General features: G+C 45.0%; 1 protein-coding gene across 5 annotated transcripts in view; it reads right to left on the reverse strand.

Moving 5' to 3' along the window:
• The window catches only part of DNAJC15 (DnaJ heat shock protein family (Hsp40) member C15), a 46,969-nt gene extending 25,518 nt beyond the window's left edge, over positions 1-21,451 (reverse strand). For 2 of the 5 annotated variants that reach the window (XM_084639477.1, XM_084639478.1), the window contains exons 1-3: positions 21,250-21,451; positions 10,821-10,872; positions 6,266-6,339 (exon numbers count right to left, since the gene is read on the reverse strand). In XM_084639477.1, coding sequence (XP_084495603.1) covers positions 6,266-6,339; positions 10,821-10,872; positions 21,250-21,351 — 228 coding nt within the window. In that variant the 5' untranslated portion in view covers positions 21,352-21,451. Of the gene's footprint in view, positions 1-6,265; positions 6,340-10,820; positions 10,873-20,595; positions 20,642-21,007; positions 21,154-21,249 lie in introns of those variants that run through there. The other 3 variants (XM_084639479.1, XM_084639481.1, XM_084639480.1) reach the window with 3 other exon arrangements.
• Positions 21,452-26,169: the final 4,718 nt, after the last annotated feature.

The raw sequence follows: 26,169 nt of genomic DNA on the forward strand, positions 1-26,169 counted from the left end.
AGCATTGCTCTGCTGAAAGCTTCATCATCTTTAGTGTTGCGTGATAGCACAGTCAGAGGTGAACGTATGCGCCAAGGACCAAGCAGCTCTCCTGCAGATTTCTTGTATCGGGACCTGGGCCAGGAATGCAGCTGCCGAAGCCTCTGCCCTTGTGGAGTCAGCCTTAAGGTGGGGCTGGGACGTTGGCCAGCTCATAATGTGTGCAGATACAGGCTGGGATCCAGGAAGATAACCTTTGAAAGAGACCGGGAGTCCTTTCATGTGGTCTGCCACTGCCACGAACAGCTGGTTCGACCTCCTGAATGGCTTTGTGCGCTCGATGTAGAATGCTAATACCTGCCAAACATCCAATGAGTGCAGCCTTTGCTCTTGGGTACTGTTGTGGGGCTTGGGATTGAAGACAGGTAGAAAAATGTCTTGGCTAGTATGGAATTGTGACACTACCTTAGAGAGAAAAGCCAGGTGAGGTTTGAGTTGCACCTTGTCCTTGTGGAAGACCAGGTAGGGTGAATCGGAAGCAAGGGCCTTTAACTCCGACACCCTCCTGGCTGATGTGATGGTGACCAGGAAGGCTACCTTCTATGACAGGTAGAGAAGGGTGCAAGATGCCAGTGGTTTGAATGGGGGTTCCATTAATCTAGAGAGGACCAGGTTAAGGTCCCATGCCAGAAGAGGCTGTCTAACCCGAGAATATAGCCGTTCCAGGCCCTTAAGGAAACACCGTACCACAGGGTCAGCAAATATGGAATGTCCAGACATGCCTGGATGGAAGGCCGAGACAGCAGCAACCTTGATGGATGACACTGCCAGGCCTTGTTGGTTGAGGTGCAGAAGGTACTCCAGGATGAGTGGTATAGATGCCAGGAGTGGAGGAGTGTGATGTTGGGTACACCAGCAAGTGAACCGCTTCCACTTGGCTAGATAAGTGGATGATTCACCTGGTGGATGGTTTTCTGCTGCCAAGCAGGACCTTTCTTACTGGTTCCGAACACAGCTCATTGGGTTTAGCCATGAAGCTTCCAAGCCATGAGATGGCAGGCCTGAAGGTCCGCATGGTGAAAGTGACCGTGATCCTGCGTGATCAGATCGAGGAAGAGTAGTAACATGAGAGGAGTGTCCACTGACAGCTCCAGAAGCGTGGTGTACCAGTGTTGACAGGGCCATGCTAGAGCCAGCAGAATTACTACAGCTCTGTCTCTGCAGATTTTCAGCAGTACTCTGGGCATGAGTGAGAATGGTGGAAAGGCATACATGAGACAGTCTCCCCATGGAAGCAAGAACGCATCCAAGATCAAACCCAGGCAGTGATTCTGAAAGGAACAAAACATTGGGCACCTCCTATTGCTCCTGGTAGCAAACAGATCGATTTGGGGAAACCCTCACCTTTGGAATGGAATATATGACATCCGGACGCATGGCCCACTCGTGATTGTCCGCTAGTTTGTTCTGCACATCTGGGAGATAGCCCACTCCATTCACCTGGAAGCATTCTATGCAGAACTCCCATAGCTGAGGGCTTCCTGACATGGGGGGGGGAAGAGCGGGCTCCACCTTGCTTGTTGACGTAAAACATGGCCAAGGTGTTGCCCGTCATTACTGCCACACCCTGGAATTAGAGCCGGGATAGCAAAGTTTGGCATCCTAGCTAGACTGTTCTGAGCTCTCTGATATTGATATGCAGGGAGAGCACGTCCTGCGACCATAATCCTTGTGTCTGGAGCTCTCCCAGATGCGCCCCCCAACCCAGAACTGATGTGTCCATTACTAGGGACAAGAGCAGCTGGGGGCTGTTGAAGGGGACTCATTGGAGGGACTCAAGTACTTAGCCTGGAATCTGTGGTCATGGTGCCAGACCGTCGAGCCCTAGGCGGCATACAGACGCGAGTCAAGCTTGAAGTGGTCTGAGTCTTCAGTTTGGCATGCCAGACCACATAAGTACAGGCTGCCATGTGGCCGAGGAGACTCAGGCATCCCCTCGCAGTAGTGGTCGGGTACCTCCTGAGGTTTTGGATAATGTCTGTCATGGTCTGAAATTGGGTCTCTGGCAGGACCGCCCTTGCCTGCACCAAGTCCAGCATTGCACCGATTAATTCTAATCTTTGAGTCAGTGACTAAGTTGACTTGTTCACGCTGAGGAGTCCCAGCCTCTCAAAAGTAGCTCTGACTAGTTGGACTTGAGACTCCACCTGCTCCCTGGTACGCATCCTGAGTAGCCAGTCATTGAGGTAGGAATACACCTGCACCTGTCTCCTGCAGAGGAATGCTGCTACAACCGACATACACTTGGTGAACATTCAGGGGGCTATCAACAGACTGAAGGGGAAGACCGTGAATTGAGAGTGTTTATAGCTAGCTACAAAGCACAGAAATCATCTGTGCACTGGCCGAATAGCTACATCAAAGTTCGTGTCCTTCATGTCAAGGGCAGCATACCAGTCTCCCAGATCCAGGGAAGGGATGATAGTGCTGAGGAAGACCATGTGGAACTTCAACTTCACCATGAACCTGTTGAGTCCTTGCAGGTCTAGAATGGATCTGAGACCCCCACTTTGCCTTGGGGATTAGGAAATAGCAGGAGTAGAACCCTTTGCTCTTTAGCTTCTGAGAAATCTCCTCCACTGCCCCTATGGCAAGAAGCGATTGCACCTCCTGGATAAGGAGTTGCTCGTGAGAAGGGTCTCTGAAGAGGGACAGGAATGAGACGGGAGGAGGAGCAGAACTGGACAGAATATCCCACTTCTATAGTGTGGGGAATCCAGCGGTCCGATGTTATTTGGGACCATGCAGGATAGAAGTGGGATAGACTATTCTGAAAACAGGGTTGAGGATCCGCTATACAGTCTAGCACGTCGTCCCCGCGTGCATCTTCAAAAGACCTACTTGGAGGCCAAGGGGGTGCACGCTTGGCACTGTGATGACGAGGGCGGAGATGGCTTATGCCTGCTGTTCCTACCTTGTCGTCTAGAAAAGTCTTGCCTAGGGTGAGGTTGATAAGGATATTGAGGGGGTTTGAGGCTTAAAGTGTTTTCGCTGAGAAGCTGGGGTATGCATCTCCAGCAACTTCATCATCGCCCTTGAATCCTTTAGGCTGTGTAGCCTGGGGTCTGTTTGCTCCACGAATAATCCTGTTCCTTCAAAGGGCAGGTCCTGCAGAGTCTGTCGGATCTGGTGGGGGGTAGGCCCAAAACTTGAAGCCATGAGGTCCTCCTCAGGGCTATGCCAGAGGATAAGGCATGCACTGCTAAGTCAGCAGCGTCCAGTGAGGCCTGTAAAGAGGTCCATGCCACTGTCTTGCCCTCCTCCACAATGGCCCCAAACTCATTCCTGGACTCTGATGGTATTAGCTCCTTAAATTTGAGCATGGAGTTCCATGAGTTCAAATTATATCTGCTCAGGACTACCAGCTGATTAGCAATCCTGAGCTGTAGGCCCCCTGTGGAGTAGACCTTTCTACCAAAAAGGTCGAGTTTTTTTAGAGTCCTTGGACTTATGTGTGGGTCCCTGCTGCCTTTGTCTTTCAAGTTCATTAACGGCAGACACCACCAGGGAGCAGGGCTGAGGGTGGAAGTATAGATATTTGTAACGCTTGGAGGGAACAAAGTATGTGTGTGCTACCCCCTTGGCCACCAGGGGGATGGAGGCCAGGATCTAGAGGGCCATGGTGGTGCTGATCAGAGCTGGCTGGGTTAGTGGTGCTGCCAGGAAAGGGAGCAGTGCCAAGACCTCCATCTGTACCGAGAGGATCGGGGACGCGATGATGATTGGTGCTGGGAGTGGGACTGCTGACGATCCAAGGACTGGTGCCGCAAGTTTGACCAGTGCCGCGAGCGAGAGCGGCACCCCCTTTCCAGTGCCAGGGATCGATGACCTGGCAACACGGGCAGGCACATCATTACTAGCTTACCATGTGACAGTAGCAGCCTTGGCAGTCCCGGGGGCTGGCTGTGGAGAGTTGGGGGACTGCAGTACAGTCATGGCAATGAGGTCCTATGCAGCCTCAAAGGTGTCCGGAGTGAATGGTAGCCTCACCTTCTCCACTATATGGTTTGGGGAGTCGAATGGCCCCAGGCTCAAGGGTCTGAAGTTCCCGGTGCCAACTCCAAGGGTCTTTGGGCCAGGTCTCCCCCTCTGGGATGTGCCCCATTGACCTAGACTGCCGGGGAGGGTCTCACAGGAGATCCGCCTCTACCCTGCATGGCGTGCCTCTTCTGTGGCGCCAGAGAGTGGGACCGGTGCTGGGCAGTTCCCACAATCTTAAGCCTGAGGGATCGGCAGTGCCGCGAGTCTCTGTGCTCAGAGATCTTCCACTGTGCCGATTCTGCCACCGACGCCGGCGTGCTCCGCACCGAGGAGCTCCATGCCGGGTCCTGCTGTGCTGAGGTGGACTGTAGTTTAAGAGTCGCCTTCAACCTGAAATCCCACTACTTTTTGGTCCTGTGTCGAAAACCCTTGCAAATCCTGTACTTATCGGCTTGGTGAGCCTCCCCCATACACTTTAAACAAGTGTCACCAGTTGGCACAGGCTTGTTGAAGGGTTTGAACTCCAGGGATCGAGGCATGTCCTGAGGTCCCCAGGGGGAAAGGTTGGGATGGAGGGGGAATCCCCCCCACACTTCCAATGGAAACTACTACTAACTAATCAAACTAGAACAACTATAAACTACTGAGATAAATTATACTAGAAAGCTAGGGGAAGCGAGGAGAACTTGCAAGCAAGCCACTTGCACTTCCGACAACTGTCACAGGCAGTAAGATGGACCTGAAGAGGGGGCAGGTCAGCAGGGTCATATATTGAGCGCCATGAAGGCATCACTCCAGGAGGCTCCACAGCCGACCCAATGGGAGCTGCCGGAAAAGTTTCCAGCAACTGTGCACGCAGTGCACGCACGCCTGATTGGAATCAACGTGAACAAGCACTCGAAGAAGAAGAGGACATTATTCTAGGCAGAAGAGTAGTCTAAGCTCGGGGAGAGGGGGACTTTGACTTGAGTGCATCTTTTAGACCTACAGAGCAAGAAAGAGTCCACCCGTCAGCTTGACTCAGACAGTGTATGGATTCTGATGTCAGCCCTATCCTTTGTATGTGTGTAAGTGAATGTGAACTTATACACTTGCAGCGCATCCTAAATCCCAGTCCCTGAACAGTAAGAATTTATTTTATAATGGTACCCACAAAAGTTAGATTCCACAATTTTGTTTCTTTCTCCTAAGCTCCATGACTTACCCACCTTTGCTCCCCATCCACATTGGTACAGAAGTGCCATTATAGCACTGTGAGAAAAATCTATGACCTGCTGTTTGCTTTTGTGTTTATTTAAATTCTACAGCTCTGCATGGGAGGGTGAAGAGACCTTGCTGCCCTTGATCTCATCACAAAGGGGAAGTGGTGCTGACTAAGATTTGCTTTTACTTGAATATCCAATATGCTTTGCGCTGAATATTAAACGTCAACATGCCCCCTGCAGAGAGAGCATTCCAGACTGCGAAGAATACGGAAGTGTCCATATCCTGAGGCCTCTGAAGGGATCCATTGAAACAAACAAATATCCCCCTTAGTGGGACTTTGCTTCCACAGAGAGGAATGGGAGAAACCTTTGTTAGCTCAGATTCCAGGAGAGGACACAGTCACCGAAGCCAAGATTAGATATTAAGGAGAGTGCACAGCAAAGATTCCACTGACGCACATAACAGAATGAAGGAAAAGATACCACAAACAGGTAATCTGGGTAAAAATTCAGGCACCTCTTAGCTGGAACACACTGGATAAAAGCACAACTGATGTGTCGGAGAGAAGACAGGCTTCAATTCTTTTTCATGTTACCACGACAAACCTCCTCAGCAATTTGTTTACATTTTTATAAGCCATGTCTGAAAGAAAAGTGACTAGAGATTTTTATTTTCCACCATTTAAAGTGATATCTTAGGTCACAGGTAGTCATTTGGATCCTTCTAGAAGTTTGCCATAGCTAAAGGGGCCATGATTACATTCCTTATACACTCTCTGGCAAACAATTTTGAGACTAGGAAAGTCATATTAGGGAACTAAACTCATACCTTGGATCTCACCAACATCTTTTGAGAAAAATTCATCTGAAAGCATTTAAAACTACACCGAACAAAGCACTGGAGCATGTAGCGTTGAGAATAATCTTGCAATGGAAAACCTAACTAGATATCCTAAAATGTTTCTCTTCAATTTTAAATCATGTTTGTGATTTTAAATATAATTTTAAATTGTTTATGGTAAAATAATCTCTAAACTTACAGAGGTTGAAATCTTCTTTGCTGTTTCTGTGAATACTTGTTCCAGTGGTTTCCAGACCTGGAAAGCATAGCGACCTGAAAAACAATTTAATAATAATAATAATAATAATGATAAAAAAATCAAACTTCACTTAAAAAAGAAACCTTTACAGAGGTTTACCTGTGCAAACACTTATTTTGCAAGTATAATACCAGTGTAGGATTTTTGGTCTAAAAATCAAAGCCATCTCCATTTTTAATCTCTTCATGTAATTTGTTTGCTGGCAAGCACTGTTGCACTTTACTGCTTTTCAAGATGTTCCCTGAGCTGTCAGTTTTGTAGTCAGGCCCAGAACAGTTCTCTGATGAGTTTGCAATCGGTTGCATTTTTCAATCTTTATATTAAGAAGAGGGGAAAAGTCTGGTAATAAGTTTGGAAAAGAAAGTAATAAATTGCAAGATTCACAATGTTTGTTCCCAAGGCCAATATATTCCAATATGTTTGGATAGGATAAACTGAGATATGTGCCTTGTAAATTGTAGGAAATATTGCAATTAGCAATTATAGCTGGCATTTGTAATGTAATTCACCAAAATAAGTACAGCTCAAAGTTGTTTCCAAATTTATTTCCTTAGTGTTCATACAACTTTGCACCAATATCACACAGAGTGAGTAATTCTTTGCATTCTTATTTATTTAGTGAAAAACTGAGTCTTTTTGGATCCAGCACCATTAAAGACCCAACTTAGCCATGACCCTCTCTAAATACAAAACAGACTGGATGGAGCTCTATTTAGCAGTCAGTAAATTCTATACCATTTTGGGAAAGAATTGAGTAGGTCTACCAAGTTCAGTATCAGAATTTGCATCAGAGCCATCGTAGGAATGATCATTTTTTTGTTTGGTTGGGTTGTTTTTTGCTTACTATATACTAGAAAATTTAGTCACCATTATGCCATTTTAATTATTTTTTAAAATAAGATAATGCTTTAGCCAGATAGCATTTTGTTTTCATTCTTAATGATCAAGATGTCTACATAGGTCATTTCAATCATGACAGCGTGTGCTTAGGTTTATGAAGAAATCAAGTTAATATGGTGTGATTTCATTACCTGAAGTGAACAGAAATCAATTTGTAGATTTCAAGGCCAGAAGGAACCCCTGATCCTCCCATGCAACATGGGCCATAGAATTTCAACCTGTAATTCCTGAATTAAACCCAATAATTTAAGGTTGAACGAGAATCTATCTTTCAAATTAACATTGCATCTTGATTTAAAGATTTAGAGAGATGGAGAATCTACCACTTCCCCTGGTAAATTGTTCCCTAAATTGCCTGTAAACTGCACCACTGCCTCTTAAGCCTCGCGCAGGGGCTCAGGGCTGCGACAGGGAGAGATGTGTCTCCCCCAATACGGATCTGCCCCGGTGGGGAGAGAAGCCCTCTCCCCGCCGGCTCCAGTGCGAACCTGCCCTGGACTTGCAGCAGCCGGGGGAGAGCAGCCCCTCCCCAGGCCTAGCCCAGCCCCACCAGAGCTGCGCGACCAGGGAGACACGCCTCTCCCCCGGCCCCAAGCTGCTGCAGTGAAAGAGTGCTGGGGGGAGTCCTCTCTCCCCACTGCAGCCCTGGGACAGCCTGCACCCCAAACCCCACAACCCTGGCCCCACCCCAAAGCCCGCACACCCCAACCCCCTTCCCCAGCCCCACCCCCAGAGCCTTCAACCCTAGCCGAAGCCCTCACCCCCTGCACCCAATCCTCTACCCCAGTCCTGAGCCCCCTCCCACACCCCAAACTCCTCATCCCCCGCTCCACCCCAGAGCTCACACTCCCAGCCAGAGCCCTCACTCCCCCCTGCACCCCAACCTTCTGCTCCAGCCCTGAGCCCCCTCCCGCACTCCAAACCCCTCGGCCCCATCCCCACTACATTAATTTTGTTATGTGCACCAATATGGAGGTGATGTGTCACACATCACCTCCATATTGGTGCACATAACAAAATTCATTCCGCACATGGACATAAAAAATTAGAACTGGTTGTTCCTACGGTTAATTACCTTCACTGCTAAAACTTGCTAGACAAATTCAAACTGGGAAAAAGGCGCATCAACTCTCTGCCACTGCATCTTTTTATGCCCTTGTAAACTAGATTAAAGAGTACTCTATTATCCCATATCTTCCAGGAGAGCTGGCTGTATTTCAAGGAATCCCTATTGAAGTTACAGGGACAAACCATCCCAATGTGTCAAAAGAATAGTAAACATGGCAGGCGACCAGCTTGGCTTAATGGTGAAATCCTTGCAGATCTTAAACATAAAAAAGAAGCTTACAAGAAGTGGAAGATTGGACAAATGACCAGGGAAGAGTATAAAAATATTGCTCGGGCATGTAGGAATGAAATCAGGAGGGCCAAATCACACCTGGAGCTGCAGCTAGCAAGAGATATTAAGAGTAACAAGAAGGGTTTCATCAGGTATGTTGGCAACAAGAAGAAAGCCAAGGAAAGTGTGGGCCCCTTACTGAATGAGGGAGGCAACCTAGTGACAGAGGATGTGGAAAAAGCTAACGTACTCAATGCTTTCTTTGCCTCTGTCTTCACGAACAAGGTCAGCTCACAGACTGCTGTGCTGGGCAACCCAGCATGGGGAGTAGGTGGCCAGCCCCCTGTGGAAAAAGAGGTGGTTAGGGACTATTTAGAAAAGCTGGACGTGCACAAGTCCATGGGGCCAGATGCGTTGCATCCGAGAGTGCTAAAGGAATTGGCGGCTGTGATTGCAGAGCCATTGGCTATTATCTTTGAAAACTCGTGGCAAACGGGGGAAGTCCCGGATGACTGGAAAAAGGCTAATGTAGTGCCAATCTTTAAAAAAGGGAAGAAGGAGGATCCAGGGAACTACAGGCCAGTCAGCCTCACCTCAGTCCCTGGAAAAATCATGGAGCAGGTCCTCAGGGAATCTATCCTGAAGCACTTACACGAGAGGAAAGTGATCAGGAACAGTCAGCATGGATTCACCAAGGGAAGGTCATGCCTGACTAATCTAATTGCCTTCTATGATGAGATTACTGGTTCTGTGGATGAAAGGAAAGCAGTGGATGTATTGTTTCTTGACTTTAGCAAAGCTTTTGACACGGTCTCCCACAGTATTCTTGTCAGCAAGTTAAAGAAGTATGGGCTGGATGAATGCACTATAAGGTGGGTAGAAAGTTGGCTAGATTGTCAGGCTCAATGGGTAGTGATCAATGGCTCCATGTCTAGTTGGCAGCTGGTATCAAGTGGAGTGCCTGAGGGGTCGGTCCTGGGGCCGGTTTTGTTCAATATCTTCATAAATGATCTGGAGGATGGTGTGGATTGCACTCTCAGCAAATTTGCGGATGATACTAAACTAGGAGGAGTGGTAGATACGGTGGCAGGTAGGGATAGGATACAGAGGGACCTAGACAAATTGGACAATTGGGCCAAAAGAAATCTGATGAGGTTCAACAAGGATAAGTGCAGGGTCCTGCACTTAGGACGGAAGAATCCAATGCACCGCTACAGACTAGGGACCGAATGGCTAGGCAGCAGTTCTGCGGAAAAGGACCTAGGGGTTACAGTGGACGAGAAGCTGGATATGAGTCAACAGTGTGCCCTTGTTGCCAAGAAGGCCAATGGCATTTTGGGATGTATAAGTAGGGGCATAGCCAGCAGATCGAGGGACGTGATCATTCCCCTCTATTCGACATTGGTGAGGCCCCATCTCGAGTACTGTGTCCAGTTTTGGGCCCCACACTACAAGAAGGATGTGGATAAATTGGAGAGAGTCCAGCGAAGGGCAACAAAAATGATTAGGGGTCTGGAACACATGACTTATGAGGAGAGGCTGAGGGAACTGGGATTGTTTAGTCTGCTGAAGAGAAGAATGAGGGGGGATTCGATAGCTGCTTTCAACTACCTGAGAGGTGGTTCCAAAGAGGATGGTTCTAGACTGTTCTCAGTAGTGGCAGATGACAGAACAAGGAGTAATGGTCTCAAGTTGCAGTGGGGGAGGTTTAGGTTGGATATTAGGAAAAACTTTTTCACTAGGAGGGTGGTGAAACACTGGAATGCGTTACCTAGGGAGGTGGTAGAATCTCTTTCCTTAGAAGTTTTTAAGGTCAGGCTTGACAAAACCCTGGCTGGGATGATTTAATTGGGGATTGGTCCTGCTTTGAGCAGGGGGTTGGACTAGATGACCTCCTGAGGTCCCTTCCAACCCTGATATTCTATGATTCTATGATTCCTTCTGTGTAGGTACTTGTAGACTGTGATGAAGTCACCTCTTATTATCTGTGATAGCTAAACACATTCAACTTCATTAGGTCAGGTTTTCCAGACATCAAGCCATTCTCGTAGCTCTTTTTTGGAACCTTTCCAAATTTTCAACATTCCTTTTCAAGGGTGGACACTAAGACTGGACACAATATTCCAGTAATGGTCTCACCAGTGACAAATGGAACCTCCCTACTCCAACTTCTTATGCTCCTGCTTATATATTACATTAGCCTTTTTGGGCACAGCATCACACTGGGACCGCATGTTCAGATGGCTGGTCAGTTACCTGCAAATGCAACAGCTGCAACACCCAGGCCAACTGCCATCATAGTTCTGGCCTATAACAGAAAAACTGAGTCAGTATAAAATTTAAGCTCTGATTTTAAGTAAATTGACATTCTATTGCAACAGTGAGCATTTCTGAAGTCTGAATGTGGATACCATATGGTCCACCTCTGTAAACCCTTTAGCGAATCTTCCCCTAATAAGGTTTAATATTTTATTTCCTTCTTATAAAAGGAAATTACAACCTTTTCTCTGTGTATTTTAACTTTGGAATGTACCAATACTTTCAGTGTGTAAAAAAGGAATAAATTCTTGGATACCTTTTAATGCATGAAATTAGAAACTCAGAAAACACTGGAAAATTAAATAGCTTTCCTTGTTCCGTGGCATTACTTAACCTCTGACAAAACCTCATGTTTAGTTTGAAACGGACTCTTGCTAGTGTTTCACAATTATGTGATTTGCTAAAACGTTTTCACAGGAGATCATATAAAATGACATGCAAAACCATTCTGCTAGGGTTACTTGAAATAATTCACACAGTAAAACTCAAGTTTAGTTTAAAAGGACACAGATAACAGAAAACTCCATAATATTAACTAGAAAATCCAGGTGGTTGGATTGGGATTATGAATGGAAAAAAGTTTTCATTAGGGCTTTGCACAGCAATCTCATCATGACAGAATTTCTGGGATTAGAAAAGGGAGTATTAACTCAGGCACAGTCCCTAGACTTACACAGTAATAATTGGGAGAACTCCCAGCCTTTGGTACTCCTTCCCCAATGCAATCAGCATGAGCTACAGCTGAGGTCACAGGGGTAAAATAGGATCTGCAGGGATAAGTCTACACTGCAGCTGGGAGCCTCCCAGCCTGAACAAACACGTTATCTGTGCTTCGGCTAGCAGATTCAAAATAGCAACATGAATGTTGTAGCATGGGAGATGGCATGACCTAGCTTCTCAAGTACAAGGCTGGTCCAACCACCCTTGTCTGTACTTTGGTGGCTAGCCCATGCCGCCACATCCAAACTGCTCATTTTAGCATGCTAGCTTGAACAGAGCTACTCTGTGTCAGTCTATCCAGCCTGGGAGATCTACAATGCAGCTGGGAGTATAATACTGCCTTAGGGCCTTCTAAGTCCTCTGTCCCTCAAACTCAGACAGGCCTCATCAAGAGAAAAAGTTCTAGAACCTCTTGCTTTCTGACTACCTCCACATTGGGCACAGCAGCTGAGAGGAAGCTGGTGGGGGTGTATTTCTGAAACTCTGATGTTCTTCCCCAAAGCAGCCACCTTTGTTTTCCTTCTTCAAAGGAAGCCCTTGACTTGTCCTTCTGGCTCCTATTCCTCCAAGCAAGCATCAGCCTGCAGTCTTTGTTTTGTTTCATACCTTGAGATTCCATTCCTTGTAACTCCCCAAGCAAGTCATTAGAGATCTGAAACTTTTGGAGCCAGATGGAATTTTTTTTTCCCTGTTGAAAAGTCAGAATTGGTGGGACGGGGGAAAAAGGAAAATCACAGAAACTGCTATACCAAATCAGAAAAGGAGTACTTGTGGCACCTTAGAGACTAACCAATTTATTAGAGCATAAGCTTTCGTGAGCTATGAAGTGAGCTGTAGCTCACGAAAGCTTATGCTCTAATAAATTGGTTAGTCTCTAAGGTGCCACAAGTACTCCTTTTCTTTTTGCGAATACAGACTAACACGGCTGTTACTCTGAAACCTATACCAAATCAGTGGTCCATCTATTACAGTATCCTGTCTTTGACAATGGCCAGTAATGGATGCATCAGAGAAAGGTATATTAAACTTCATAGTAGACAAATATTCAATAACTGCCAACAAGGGAGGCTTCTTCCTAACGTCTGTCAATTAGTCATTGGATTCTGCTTGAAGCATGGGGTTTATATCCGTCCTAAAAGAGGTTTTCTTCCTGTTTTATTTAGTTTTTCTGTAACTGTCAACAGTATCATTATCAATATAAATATCTAATCCTACTTTGAATGTAACTAGGTTCTTGGTCTCAATGTTAGCATAAAGTTTCACATGTTAATTATGTAAAAAAAAAAGTTTATATCAGCTTTACAGTTGTTGCCATTTAGTGTCATGAAACTTCCCATTGCTCCTGCACTATGGAGAAGGGTAAACAGGAGCACCCAATTTACCTTCATCATACCATTTATTATTTTTACATTCCTCTTATTTATCTCCTCTCTAAATTTAATAGCCACAATCTTTTCAACCTTGCGTCACAGGGAAGTCTTGTCAGGCCTTTAATCATTTGACGCCTGTTTTTGAACCTCTTCTATTTCTGCTATCTCTTTTGAGATAGGCGACCAGAACTTGACACAGTATTTCAGGGGATGGCATCATATTGATACATAATTGCATTATGCTATTTTCATTATACTTTTTGTTTGGTTTGTTTTGGTGTGTACTAAGTAAAGACTTTCACTGACGTGTCCAAGTAACAGCTACATCTTTTTTCTAAGTTAAGAGCCCAACAATGTGTTAAGAGTAGTTCTCTCTATTCCATCCAATGTTTATTATCCTGTATTTGTCAAAATGAAATTTCACCTGCCATTGCGCTGGACACTGGCCTAACTTTGTTAAGTCCTTCTGAAATTTCTCAGTTTTATTTATTCTTGAATAAGCAAAATATTTTTTCATCTGTAAAACTGCCACTTTACAGTTCACTTTTCCAGATAACCGATAAAACACCACCAGTCCTTATGTGGAATGTTACAATTGATGCAATTTTTCAGAAAGTTGTGAATGGAGGTTCAGAAGTATCCATGTTAACTGAATCTTGAAAAAAAAATCTGATAAATAGCTCATGGTGTAATTTTTTTGTTTGCTGGATAAAAATGGGTACAGATTTCTTAAATAATTTAGTAAATAAAAATTAGAGTGTCATTCAGTTGAATTTGTTTAGGCACACTATGGAAGTATATTATTGAAATCTTCCATACACTAATCAAGGATTCAACTGTTATTTCAGTATTTTTAGTGCTAAACTGAAGCTTCTATTGTAGAGAAATCCACTAAAAATCTAAATTGATACTCTCTATTCTTCCACATGACCCAAGATTAATTTAAATCAATACATAAAAATGCTGCGTCACTAAATGACAGATCATGAGGTCCAGTAGAATGAACAGCAACTCCAAGTACCACTAATGACTCAATGAGAGCCCTGGAGTAAATCGTTTAGCCCTCTGTTTGTGTCCCCATCTGTACCCACTTATCTCAGCTGGATATTTTAAAGAATAATCAGTTTGTACACTGCTTTGAAACCGTAACGTGCTCAGTATTACTGATGTCAAAAGCACAAAACTTGAATTAAACTCAGATTTTTTGTTGATGTTAAAAGGCAATTTACTAGCATTCTCGAGGGTACAAAGAGATTTGTGTTATATGAGACTAGTACCACCAAACTACTTCTTCCTCTCATTGTCTGAAAATAAGTTATACATGCAGCATAGCAGAAACTGAATAAAGGGCCATTAACTTTCAACAGTGTGCTTACTTAAGGTTTACATTTTGGAGAGTGTACTGTTGAGGAATTTGTAAAATACAGGCTTTAGATGTAGCTACATTTAAAGTATTCCCTTAACAGCCAAGAAACAAATTAATGTCAAGGATGTATGAAGCTGTAATGGAACAGAAGACAAAAGCAGCTGACCCACAAACACTTTTCTTTTTTAGTGCATCAGCTCTCCTGGGTTAATCATTGGTATATCCTATTGTGCTGATCTCAGTATTTTTATTCTTACTATTTAGTTCAATTTACAATAACAAAGCTTTTTGGATTCAGACAACAGCAAGGAAAGTGTTGCTGAATCAGCAAAGGCTAGATTTTTTTTTTTTTTTTTAAGAAATGCAGAGCAGAAGAGAGATTAGAAAGGCTGCTTCAGACATGACAGACCACACTGTTAGATAAATAAAGGATGAAAAAAATGTTTACCCTCAAATAAATGTTATTTCTATTATATAAATTGAAATAACTTCATATACTGTAAGTGTACAGAGGCCAACTCATGACCCTTTAAAGATGTATTATTCAACAGCTTTTATTCTATAACATAACAACAAAAAGATGCAATGATTTAATTCCTCTCTCCACAGATTCTCAATCTACTGTGTTGCATTAACAAATCACAGAAACAAAAGGCTGCAAGGGAGGTCAAGAGGTGATCTAGTGAAGTCCATCTCACTGTATGAGGCAGGGCCAACTATACCTAGACCAGATGTGACAGACATAGGCACTGACTTACCTAGTTGCCAAGGGGTGCTCGACCCCTGCTCTGCCCCAGGCCCAGGCCCAGCCCCCACTCCATTCCTTCAAGCCCCTACCCTGCCCCAGAATACCTCAGACAGGAAAACTGGGTGAGTGGGCAATGATGGGAGGCAGCAGGGAGGGGGCATCCGTTTCCCTCCAACCAGCCCTTACTGCTCAGCAGGCACCCGAAGATGAGGCTGCCAGGGGCACACAGGCTGCGGGGCACGCCCATGGGGCACAGGGGGGCACCGCTGGGGCTCAAGCTACACCCGCCCCTCCCAACCCCGGCTTGGTGTCCATCTGCCTGGCCAGCCACATCCCTCTCCTTCCGGCGACATGCGCTGCTTCTGCTCCATTCTCAGCACTAGCCCCGCCCAGACCCACCCCAACAAGGCACACTCCAGACGCAGGAGCCGGAGACCAGGGCAGCAGCACTTGGCACTAGCAGGACAGGGTCGCAGCCAGGCCAACAGACACCAAGCCAGGGTCGGGAGTCCCAGCCTGTGGATTCGAGGGACTTTGGCCCAGATTTGGGTGGGCATGGTTGGATGTTAAGTGGGTAGCCTGTGGCCCACCCAGGTCCACCTGTGGCTACAGCCCAGCCCCTCTTTCCGCCCCTCCCCGCACTCCTCCATCTCCCTCCCCCAGTCCCTCATGCAAACCACAGAACAGCTGATCCACGGCAGGCAGGAGGCAGGGGGAGGCGTTAATCGGTGGGCTGCCAGTGAGGGGGAGGCGCTGGGGGGGGCAGGCGCTGACAGAGCTGCCGATGGGTGCTGAGCACCCACTTTTTTTTCCCGTCCAGCCCTGCAGCACCCACGGAGTCGGCACTTACGGTGACAGATGTTTCTCAAACCTGTTCTTCTATACCTCCAATGACAGGAATTCCACATCCTCCCTTGGTAACCTATTCCAGTACTTAACTATCCTTGTAATTAGAATATCTAATATCTAACCTAAATCTCCCTTGATGCATATTAAAACAGATTACTTCTTGTCCTCCCCTCAGTGGACATGGAGAACTATTGAAGAAATATCTAAAAATGTAAAATTTCTGTATTCCATAATTATGTGATGTTCCATTCAATGAAGGAATTAGAGGAAAGAAAAAGTAAAACATTTACTATATAAAAAATCCAGTATAGTAAAACAGATTTCATATGGCCTTATATTAGCATGATGTGGACAGCACTTTCCTGATGGAATTGAAAACATGCCATTGCTTACATGTCTATAGCCTTCATAGCTCACTGCAAGGCCTAGATATATTTTTTAGGCATTTAAGTGGCTAAAGTATATTGTGGAGGACAGGGAAAGAGAAAGCACTTATATAGCTCAACAGAACTGATGAGATTTGGCTATTGATATTAACTTAGTACCCCATTCATCAAGGTACTTAAGCATGTGCTTAACTTTTAATATATAAGTAGTCCCTTTGAAGTCAAAGTTGATTTAGGCGTGTCCCTTAATTTGATTTTGAATTAACTGTAAAAGAAAAACTTGAAATCTAATCAGTTTCAAAAAGTGAATGAGAAGTAGTTTCAGGTACCCATGCTGATTTCTGTAATTCTACAATCACATTTTCCTATTTTTAGAAAGATATTTCTCACACATTTGTGTGGGTCTTTCATGCTGAAACAGGGAAAGCTGACCAATGTATTCTGTTTATACCTCCTTTAGAAAGCAATATCAGTCAAACTCTTTGAACAATGAATAGTTAGCTCAATCCACAAGAAGTTAACACTTGACCTCATCCTGTCTCCAAAATCCCATTCCTGGGCAAAATAATTGAGAAAGTAGTAACCATCAAGCTCCTACATAAAAGTGACAGCCAGAATCCTGGATTCAAACTAGGGCATAGGAACAATCCTAGTGGCCCTAAAAGATGGGCATAGTATGTACACAAGCACATTGCCCGTGTTCATATTGCTGGGGTTTTCTGCTAAACAGCAGACCACAAGGTAGTGCTAACCTGCCTACCTGACATAACAGGAGTAGATGGTACAGCACTAGTCACTCCAATCATTCCTCTCCAACAGACCTCAGAATAGTGATGTGTAATTACTCCTTCTTTCCATAGGCCCTCACCTGCTGAATCCCACAGAGATTCAGATCACCCCATCTGCTTTTCAATACATACGAAATTACTGGGAGAAACAGTGACATACTATGGGTTCAGCTGCCAATAATATGCTGATGACTACCAAATTAATGGCTGTGAAAAATTCCTCATGAACCATGAATTTGATTTTCTCCAGGAAGTCTGGTGCCCAGTCGGGGGCTCCTACCCTGTGCAGGGTTCCCGCTAGTAGTCCCAGCTGGGGATGAGGAGAGACAAGACTTTCTCTTCCCCTGGAGGGGCTGCTCCCAGGGCGGGTCAGACCCACTACCGGGAACCTCCCCTGGCTGCAGGAATCTCCGCATCTCCAGCTGTCATCTCTCCCCTTCTTCCCCACACGGGGAGGCTGTGTCTCCAGCTGTCACCCCACAAGACACACTGGAATGGGAGACTGCCGGGAAAACCGGACATACGGTAACCCACCCTCCTACCCTGTGACCCACACTTCTGCGCTGCTGCTGCTGGCGGCACTGGCTTTAGAGTTGGATGCCCAGCCAGCAGCCTTCCTCTCTGGCTGCCCAGCTCTGAAGGCAGAAAGGCAGAAGTAAGGTTGGCAATCCATTACCCCCCTACAATAATCTTGTGATTCCCCCCCAACCGGCCTCTTGGGTTTGGACTCCCATGGTTACAACACTGTGAAATTTCAAATGTAAACAGAAAATGACTAATTTTAAAATCCCCGGCCATGAAATTGACCAAAATGGACTGTGAATTTGGTAGGGCCCTACTGATGACACTCTACAAGATTTTTCACCACTGATAATGCAACCATCCTCACTAAAATATCAGAAAGCCTACAGAACATCAGCTCTTGGACAAAGTGTAGTTGACTCAAAGTGATGCCAAGCAAGACTGAAAATGATGAAACTTTTTGAAGAACTAGCTGAGGTACAGTTGCCACCATCCATTGAAGGCATACAACCCCTATTCATTGAATCAGTGCAAAGTCTCCTTCTAAAATTTGACTTCTCACAAAGCTTAGATGATCAGGTATCATCAGTGAATAAAAATGCCTTCTTTCACCTCTTTCAGCACTCTAGGCATTCTAGGAAACTTCCACCCCTCCTTTCCAACAAGGACCTGGCCACATTGATCCATTCATTTTTCATCTCTAGGCTGGATTACTGCCATTCACTGAAACGGAATGCAGTGATGCTAGAATAATTTTTATAGTGTGGATACTGAAGACTGAAACCTTCTATTTCGGTTATTACTACTTCAAGACAGGAGGTACAGCAGCACCCCCTAGCACTCTTAGTTTCAGCATTCAGCATTCAGCCGTGTTAGTCTGTATTCGCAAAAAGAAAAGGAGTACTTGTGGCACCTTAGAGACTAACCAATTTATTTGAGCATAAGCTTTCGTGAGCTACAGCTCATGATGCAGCCGATGAAGTGAGCTGTAGCTCACGAAAGCTTATGCTCAAATAAATTGGTTAGTCTCTAAGGTGCCACAAGTACTCCTTTTCTTTTTAGTTTCAGCACTTATGGCTGAATGTGAAGACAATGGATTGGCTTCAAATAGTACAAAAAATGGCTGCCCGCTTTGTCCAGGTTCTGGATCACCATGAGCCCGTAAGGCCTGCATTCAAATCCCCAAACTCGTGCCTACTCAGCTTCAGGTGCCACTTTAAGGCTCTGATGCTAACCTTCAAAGCAATTAATGCATCATTCCCAGCTACGTTAACTGAATTTCTATGAACCACTGTGAAAGCAGTGCAAGGACAGGCAGATCACAAAACCCAGGATGAAGTACATGAGAGGTGGGAAAAAAGGGAGGGGAACCGTCTATGGCATAGACTCTATGAAATGAACTTCTAAAGGGGATTAGGTGAATCCTGAGTCTGACCCTTTTTACCATAGAAAGAAAAACATATCTCCTCTCTAAAAAAAATAAAATACAATAGAATAAAATAAATGAAACAACCAACACAAGCACAACACACAATACCCCAAGTGGAGTTTGGTCTCCTCTCCAAAAAGAGAAAAAGAACCAGAGACTCCCAAGTCCATGAGGAGTTTTACTATTGATGTTCACTTCACGTGGAAGGCACTCAGCTACTACAATGATGGATGGCAGTGTTGTAAAACCATAAGATAGACTACAAAGAAAACAGTAAAAGGAAAAGGAGTACTTGTGGCACCATATTAAAAGTTAATGTCTCTTAGAGACTAACAAATTTATTTGAGCATAAGCTTTCGTGAGCTACAGCTCACTTCATCAGATGCATTCAGTGAATTGGTTAGTCTCTAAGGTGCCACAAGTACTCCTTTTCTTTTTGCGAATACAGACTAACACGGCTGCTACTCTGAAACCTGTCATTAAAAAAAACAGTGAAACCAACTATACATGAAGTGCTGTCAAAAGCACACAAAATGAATCTACTGAAGAAATGAAGAGAGTAGAGGAGGGAAAAAAGCTCTAAAGTTATAGAAATCTTAACTTGTAACAACGGTGAATGAAAAATTCATACAGAAGCGATTTTTAAAAAACTGATAGTGTCCCTTCATAGTAGAAAAATTCTTTGCACTACAACAACACAAATAATGACATAAGCAAAACATAACACAAGGCAGATTTTAAATGCTGAAAGTTTCCCCATTGCACTAGAAGCATGTTTACTTTCAATAATGCCAACTGTGGCCAATGTTTTAAGAACTGATCCGTGGAGTTGCCTCAATTTTATTTGTCACCGTTCCATAAACTGATCACCAGAACAAACATAAACAGACACCAGATAAAGGTACAAAATCTTTTCACTAGATCATGATATTACCTAAAATTCAGCAGGCATTTTACCTACACAATTTACTCAGTGCCTCATTGGCTCTCCCACCAGTTATACTGTCTGATGAGAATAAAATTTCCTAAGTGTAACTCTCAGAGCCTAGAAAATAATTTAAATTTAGAAGTAACAGAACTAAATCAGATGAGAATTTTACAGATAATGCCTTTTTATGGTATGCAAATAAAATAATCCTGGGCCCTGTCTGTACTAGGGAATAGGAAGGGGGGGAACTCCTATGTACACAGGCACAATGCTGTTGAAACAAGCTTTTTCCCCCTAGAATCCAAAGCCAGAAGGGACCGTTGTGATCATCTAGTCTGATCTAACAGAGGCCCTAGAACTTCCCCTAAACAATTTCTACAGCAGATCTTTTAGACAAACACCCAATCTTGATTTAAAAATTTTCAGTGATGGGAAATCCACCATGACGTTTCATAAACTGGTCCAATGGTTAATAACGCTCACTGTTACAAAGAAATTACCCCTTAATTCTAATCTAACTTTGTTTTGCTTCAGCTTCCTGCTGTTGGATCGTGTTACTTTGTGCTAGACTGAACGGCCTATCTTTAAATATTTGCAGATACTCACAGACCATAATCAAGTCAAGTCACCCCTTTTAAGGGCCAGGTCAGCACTGAGGTCTCAACCAACATGGCGCTTAAAATCTGGGCGGTGGCAGCCTTCTAGGGCAGGGCTCCCGATCTGGCTCCCACCGGTGGCGCTGTCGTGTGTTAGCAGTGGTGGGATAACTGTCCGTGGCGGTGGCACAGAAGAACACGTGCTGGAGTGACGGTCACTAACCCATTTACCCTCTCAGGTGTCGTTTCCTTCCCACCCCCTGGCGCCGGCGTTGCCCCGCCACGCACACGCGTGATTTCCTGCAGTGCCCAGTGCCGGGCACCGGGAACCAGACAGGCTCCTTCCTCGCCAGCAGGCTCCAGAAGCCTTTCCCCCCCCCCATCCCCCGGAATTTATCCCTAACGGCTGAGGCGCGTCTGACCTCGGGCGGCGAGTCCCACTCGGGGCCCCTTTCCCCGCGGGTAACTGGGGGGGGACAAAGCGGCGGAGCACCGAAGGGCCGGACTGAGGCGAGAGGGGCGCAGCGCGGGCCCCTCACGCGCAGCTCTCCGCCCCCGTCACGCAGAGACGCGGGTGGGGGCGCGGAGGGGTAACCGCCATCCTAGGGGCGGGGCGGGAAGGGGAAGGAGCGCGACAGCCGCAGGCTCCCTGCCCCGCACTCACCAGCCCCCTGTCCGTGTCGGGCTCACCCTGCCTGCCGCCGCCAGGGACCCTCGCGTACTCAACGTAGCGCAGGGTCTCCGAGGGGGCCCCGGCACCTTCCATGACAGGCCGAAAGAGTTGAGGGCGCCGTACGGGGCCGCGCTAGGGACAAGCGAGCGCCGAGGGCGGAGACAACTAAACAAGCGCGATCCGCGCCCTGCCAGCCCCTCCCCCCACTCGCCCTTCCCGTGAGGGGCGGGGCCAAGTGCGGGCGTCCGCCGCCTGTGCCAGCACCTCCCCGCCGGGGTCCGAGGGCTGGAGCGTCGTGTGCGCGTGAGCCGGCCGGGCGGGGGTGTCCTAGCCGCGCAACGCTGCCGTGCCCGAAAGCGTTCAGCGTAGCCCGCTCCCTTCCGCCTCGCAAGCTAGTAACGCTGGCAGCTTCTCAGCGCTGGCTCCCCTTCCCACACACCACAACGTGCTGGGGGAGGAGGGCACCCGAAGGGGGCATTCATAGGACCCACGCTGACCCCATCAGTGGTGGATGGCGTGGAGACAGAGAAAGGCTGATAGTGTAGACAGGGCCTGTGAACACAGACCCTTGGGGGATTTAGTTCCTTCGAGAGTCAGATATTGCCCCCTCCCAAGCTGGTTGGCCCTACAGAATCTCCCTGTCCCCCAATCTTTCACATTATTATGTTTAAAAAAATGTAAAATAGTACACATGGCTCATCATGAAGTGCTGTCACCACTAAAACTCCCATGCCCACATGATAAAACGCATCACCTTACCACCTGTCCACCCCTCAACCCCCAAAAGAAGGCCTCTCATTGCACCCTGAAGGGCAACGGGTTCAGGATATGTCACACAAGAGCAGAAAGCAAATTCCTGAGCCAAAGGCCCCCCACTAAATACACCTGGTTCCCATGTGCACAAATCTAGGAACTGTCTTCCCTTTACCAGACCCTTATCTAACTCCCCACTAATTTGTGGGGGATGCGGACAGGAAGACTCGCTCAGTGGATTTTAAGGGTTTGGTGTAATTCCCTCCTGAGGCCAGGGAGGATTTTGCAGTTTGTGTCCTGGATGGCAATTTGTAAAAGTTATTCACTTGTTCCCATAATATAAGAACTAGGGGCCACCACATTAAATTAATGGGTAGCAGGTTTAAAAAAAATAAAAGGAAGTTATTCTTCACTCAGCGTACAGTCAACCTGTGGAACTCCTTGCCTGAGGAGGTTGTGAGGGCTAGGACTATAACAGGGTTTAAAAGAGAACTGGATAAATTCATGGAGGTTAAGTCCATTAATGGCTATTAGCCAGGATGGGCAAGGAATGGTGTCCCTAGCCTCTGTTTGTCAGAGGGTGGAGATGGATGGCAGGAGAGAGATCACTAGATCATTACCTGTTAGGTTCACTCCCTCTGGGACACCTGGCATTGGCCTCTGGAGGTAGACAGGATACTGGGCTGGATGGACTTTTGGTCTGACCCAGTATGGCCATTCTTGTGTTCTTATGCTATTTAACCTGTATTTGGAAGATGACATTCAAATTTCCTTAATTCACTCACACAACATCACCTGCTCACTTTCCCAAATCCCAAGACAATTGAGGGGAAGGAGCGATCAAGAGGAAGAAATGAAGGGATGAGAGATAATAGTAGGTAGAAACTGGAACAGAGAGGGAAAAAGAGGAGAGAGAACACTGAAAGTAAAGAGATATGGAGAGAAAGGCCAAACAGGAAAAAAAAAAATCTTGGCCTAAATAGAAGATTTCAGAGGAAGAAAAAGAGAAAACTTTTATAAATATGAAAAATTCAAGAAAAACTGGTCTGGGGGAAAACATAGACAATGAAAGAGACTAAAAATGCATAACTGTTTCTTTCAAGTTAGTGAAATATGATGTATTTTAGCACACTTTTATACTTAAGTTTCACAAGTCTCCTGTAAATCTAGACCAGGGTTAGTTAATTATTTTTTGTCAAGGTCCAAATTTCTTGGCCAAGATATAGTCAAGGTCCAGACTTCAGAGAAACATTTTTCACACCTCAAGTGCCCCTGTTCAATGAACACCTACAATGCTGTGAAATATACTCAGGGCCTATTGCTTATGATTTTATTGCATTAAATGAAAAATAAAATCAAACCATTGTATAACCTGAAAATAACCCCCAAGAAAGGTGTAATAAATTACATCTCAGACGTTTCAGAGTGGCAGCCATGTTAGTCTGTATCCACAAAAAGAAAAGGAGTACTTGTGGCACCTTAGAGACTAACAAATTTATTTGAGCATAAGGTTTCATGAGCTACAGCTCACTTCATCGGATGCATATAGTGGAAAATACAGTGGGGAGATTTTATATACACAGAGAACATGAAACAATGGGTGTTACCATACACACTGTAAGAAGAGTGATCAGGTAAGGTGAGCTATTACCAGCAGGAGAGCGGTGGGGGGCGACACGACCTTTTGTGATAATCAAGGTGGGCCATTTCCAGTGGTGTCTCTAAGACAGCTGGGAGTGCTGGTAGCATAGGGCCTGAGGAGGGAGTCTACATAGCCAGACAATCCTGCTGTCAGGTTGCCAATGCCCGAGATGATGGGGCGTCCAGGATTTCCAGGTTTATGAATCTTGGGTAGCAGATAGAATACTCCTGGTTGGAGTTCTAGGGGTATGTCTGTGCGGATTTGTTCTTGTGCTTTTTCAGGGAGTTTCTTGAGCAGATGGTGTAGTTTCTTTTGGTAACCCTCAGTGGAATCAGAGGGTAATGGCTTGTAGAAAATGGTGATGGAGAGCTGCCTAGCAGCCTCTTGTTCATATTCCGACCTATTCATGATGAGACACCACTGACTTCCTGAGGAAACTACAATCCACCAGTGATCTTCCTGAAAACACCATCCTAGCCATTATGGATGTAGAAGCCCTGTACACCAACATTCCACACAAAGATGGAACAGTCAGGAACAGTATCCCCGCTAATGTCATGGCAAACCTGGTGGCTGAACTTTGTGACTTTGTCCTCACCAATAACTATTTCACATTTGGGGATAATGTGTACCTTCAAATCAGCAGCACTGCTATGGGTACCTGCATGGCCCCACAGTATGCCAACATTTTTATGGCTGACTTAGAACAACGCTTCCTCAGCTCTCGTCCCCTAATGCCCCTACTCTACTTGCGCTACTGTCATAATTTACTCTCTTTGAACGTATGTGATTAATTTTTAACCTTCAGTGGAACTGCATTTCTTGTAATCATAAAACCTATTTTAAAATCAGTAATAGTGTCCTTACTCTTACTCTAATCCTTTCTCTGTTCATTGATTTAAGTAAAAGTAAGGAAGAATGGCACATTGCTTACCTATTCTTTCAATTAGTAAATACAAGTAAACCTCAAATAAACTAGAAGTACTGGGATCTTTAAAAATGTGTAGAATAACTTAAACCTCTTGCCTTTTCCTACAACTTGTTCAGGAAATTTGAGCATTTATTGAGGCTATTACTGATACACTTTGTCAAAAGGGAAGGGACAGTAGGAGAAGATGGGGTTGTATGTATTTCTTTTTCGAGAAACAACTGAGATCGTGGGGAAGTGAAAAAAAACAAACTAACAAGGTTGGAGGAGTACAAGAAATGACTCAAATCAGTGATGGGAGGAACTATACAGAAGGGGAGGGCTGATTTTTCCAGTTTACGGCCAGATTCTGCAGTCTTTGCTCACTAGAAGTATTTACTCACACAAGTTAGTCCCACTGAGCTGAGTATGACTATTCATATATGTAAGTACTACTCAGCATAAAGATGGGTTATAGAATTGGTCTCTTAATGTTCAAAGATTTTTTTCTCTCTTAAACTTTAAAAAAAAAAAAAGCTAACTTTAAAATTTTGCGGATACTTCTGAACAAAAGCAGCTGGATTCCTTTATAGTATTAGTAAGGCCCAGCAAACAAAAATCAATGCTCTGAGTACATCAATAATAATACATTTTAATAATGCTTTGCACTTCTGCACCACCAAAGATACCAAAGCAATTTATATGGATTCATCCAAGCATTCAGGGATACAAAAGAAGTTTACAAACATTATCTAATTAAGCACTACAATATACTTGTGAAATACATTAGATAAAGGAGCCAAAGCAATCTCTTTGTCCACAATTGAAATGCATTCACCACTGGAACAAAGTATATCAGCTGTTCAGTAATGCTAAATTACAACAATTTAGGACTGGAAATGAAGAAAAATATTTTTCTCCCACTGAAAATGCAGAGAAAGTCCACGTAGACAGAACAAGTACCTAAGCTTGTCCAGGACACTGAAGTTAACACTGTCACTCATACAAAATCTACCAATGTGATATATGCCATCATGTGCCAGCAATGCCCCTCTGCCATGTACATTGGCCAAACTGGACAGTCTCTACGTAAAAGAATAAATGGACACAAATCAGACGTCAAGAATTATAACATTCAAAAACCAGTCGGAGAACACTTCTATCTCTTTGGTCACTCAATTACAGACCTAAAAGTGGCAATTCTTCAACAAAAAAACTTCAGAAACAGACTCCAACCAGAGACTGCTGAATTGGAATTAATTTGCAAACTGGATACAATTAATTTAGGCTTGAATAAAGACTGGGAGTGGATGTGTCATTACACAAAGTAAAACTATTTCCCCTTGTTTATTTCCCCTCTTACTGTTCTTGTAAACTGCTGGAAATGGCCCACCTTGATTATCACTACAAAAGGTTCCCCCCCCACCCCCTCCCCCACTGCTCTCCTGCTGGTAATAGCTCACCTTTCCTGATCACTCTTGTTAGTCTGTATGGTAACACACATTGTTTCATGTCCTCTATGTATATAAAATCTCCCCACTATATTTACCACTGTATGCATCCGATGAAGTGAGCTGTAGCTCACGAAAGCTCATGCTCTAATAAATTT

The sequence above is a fragment of the Lepidochelys olivacea genome (genome assembly GCF_965140295.1).
Source record: "Lepidochelys olivacea isolate rLepOli2 genome assembly, chromosome: 1".
Lineage (NCBI taxonomy): Eukaryota > Metazoa > Chordata > Testudines > Cheloniidae > Lepidochelys > Lepidochelys olivacea.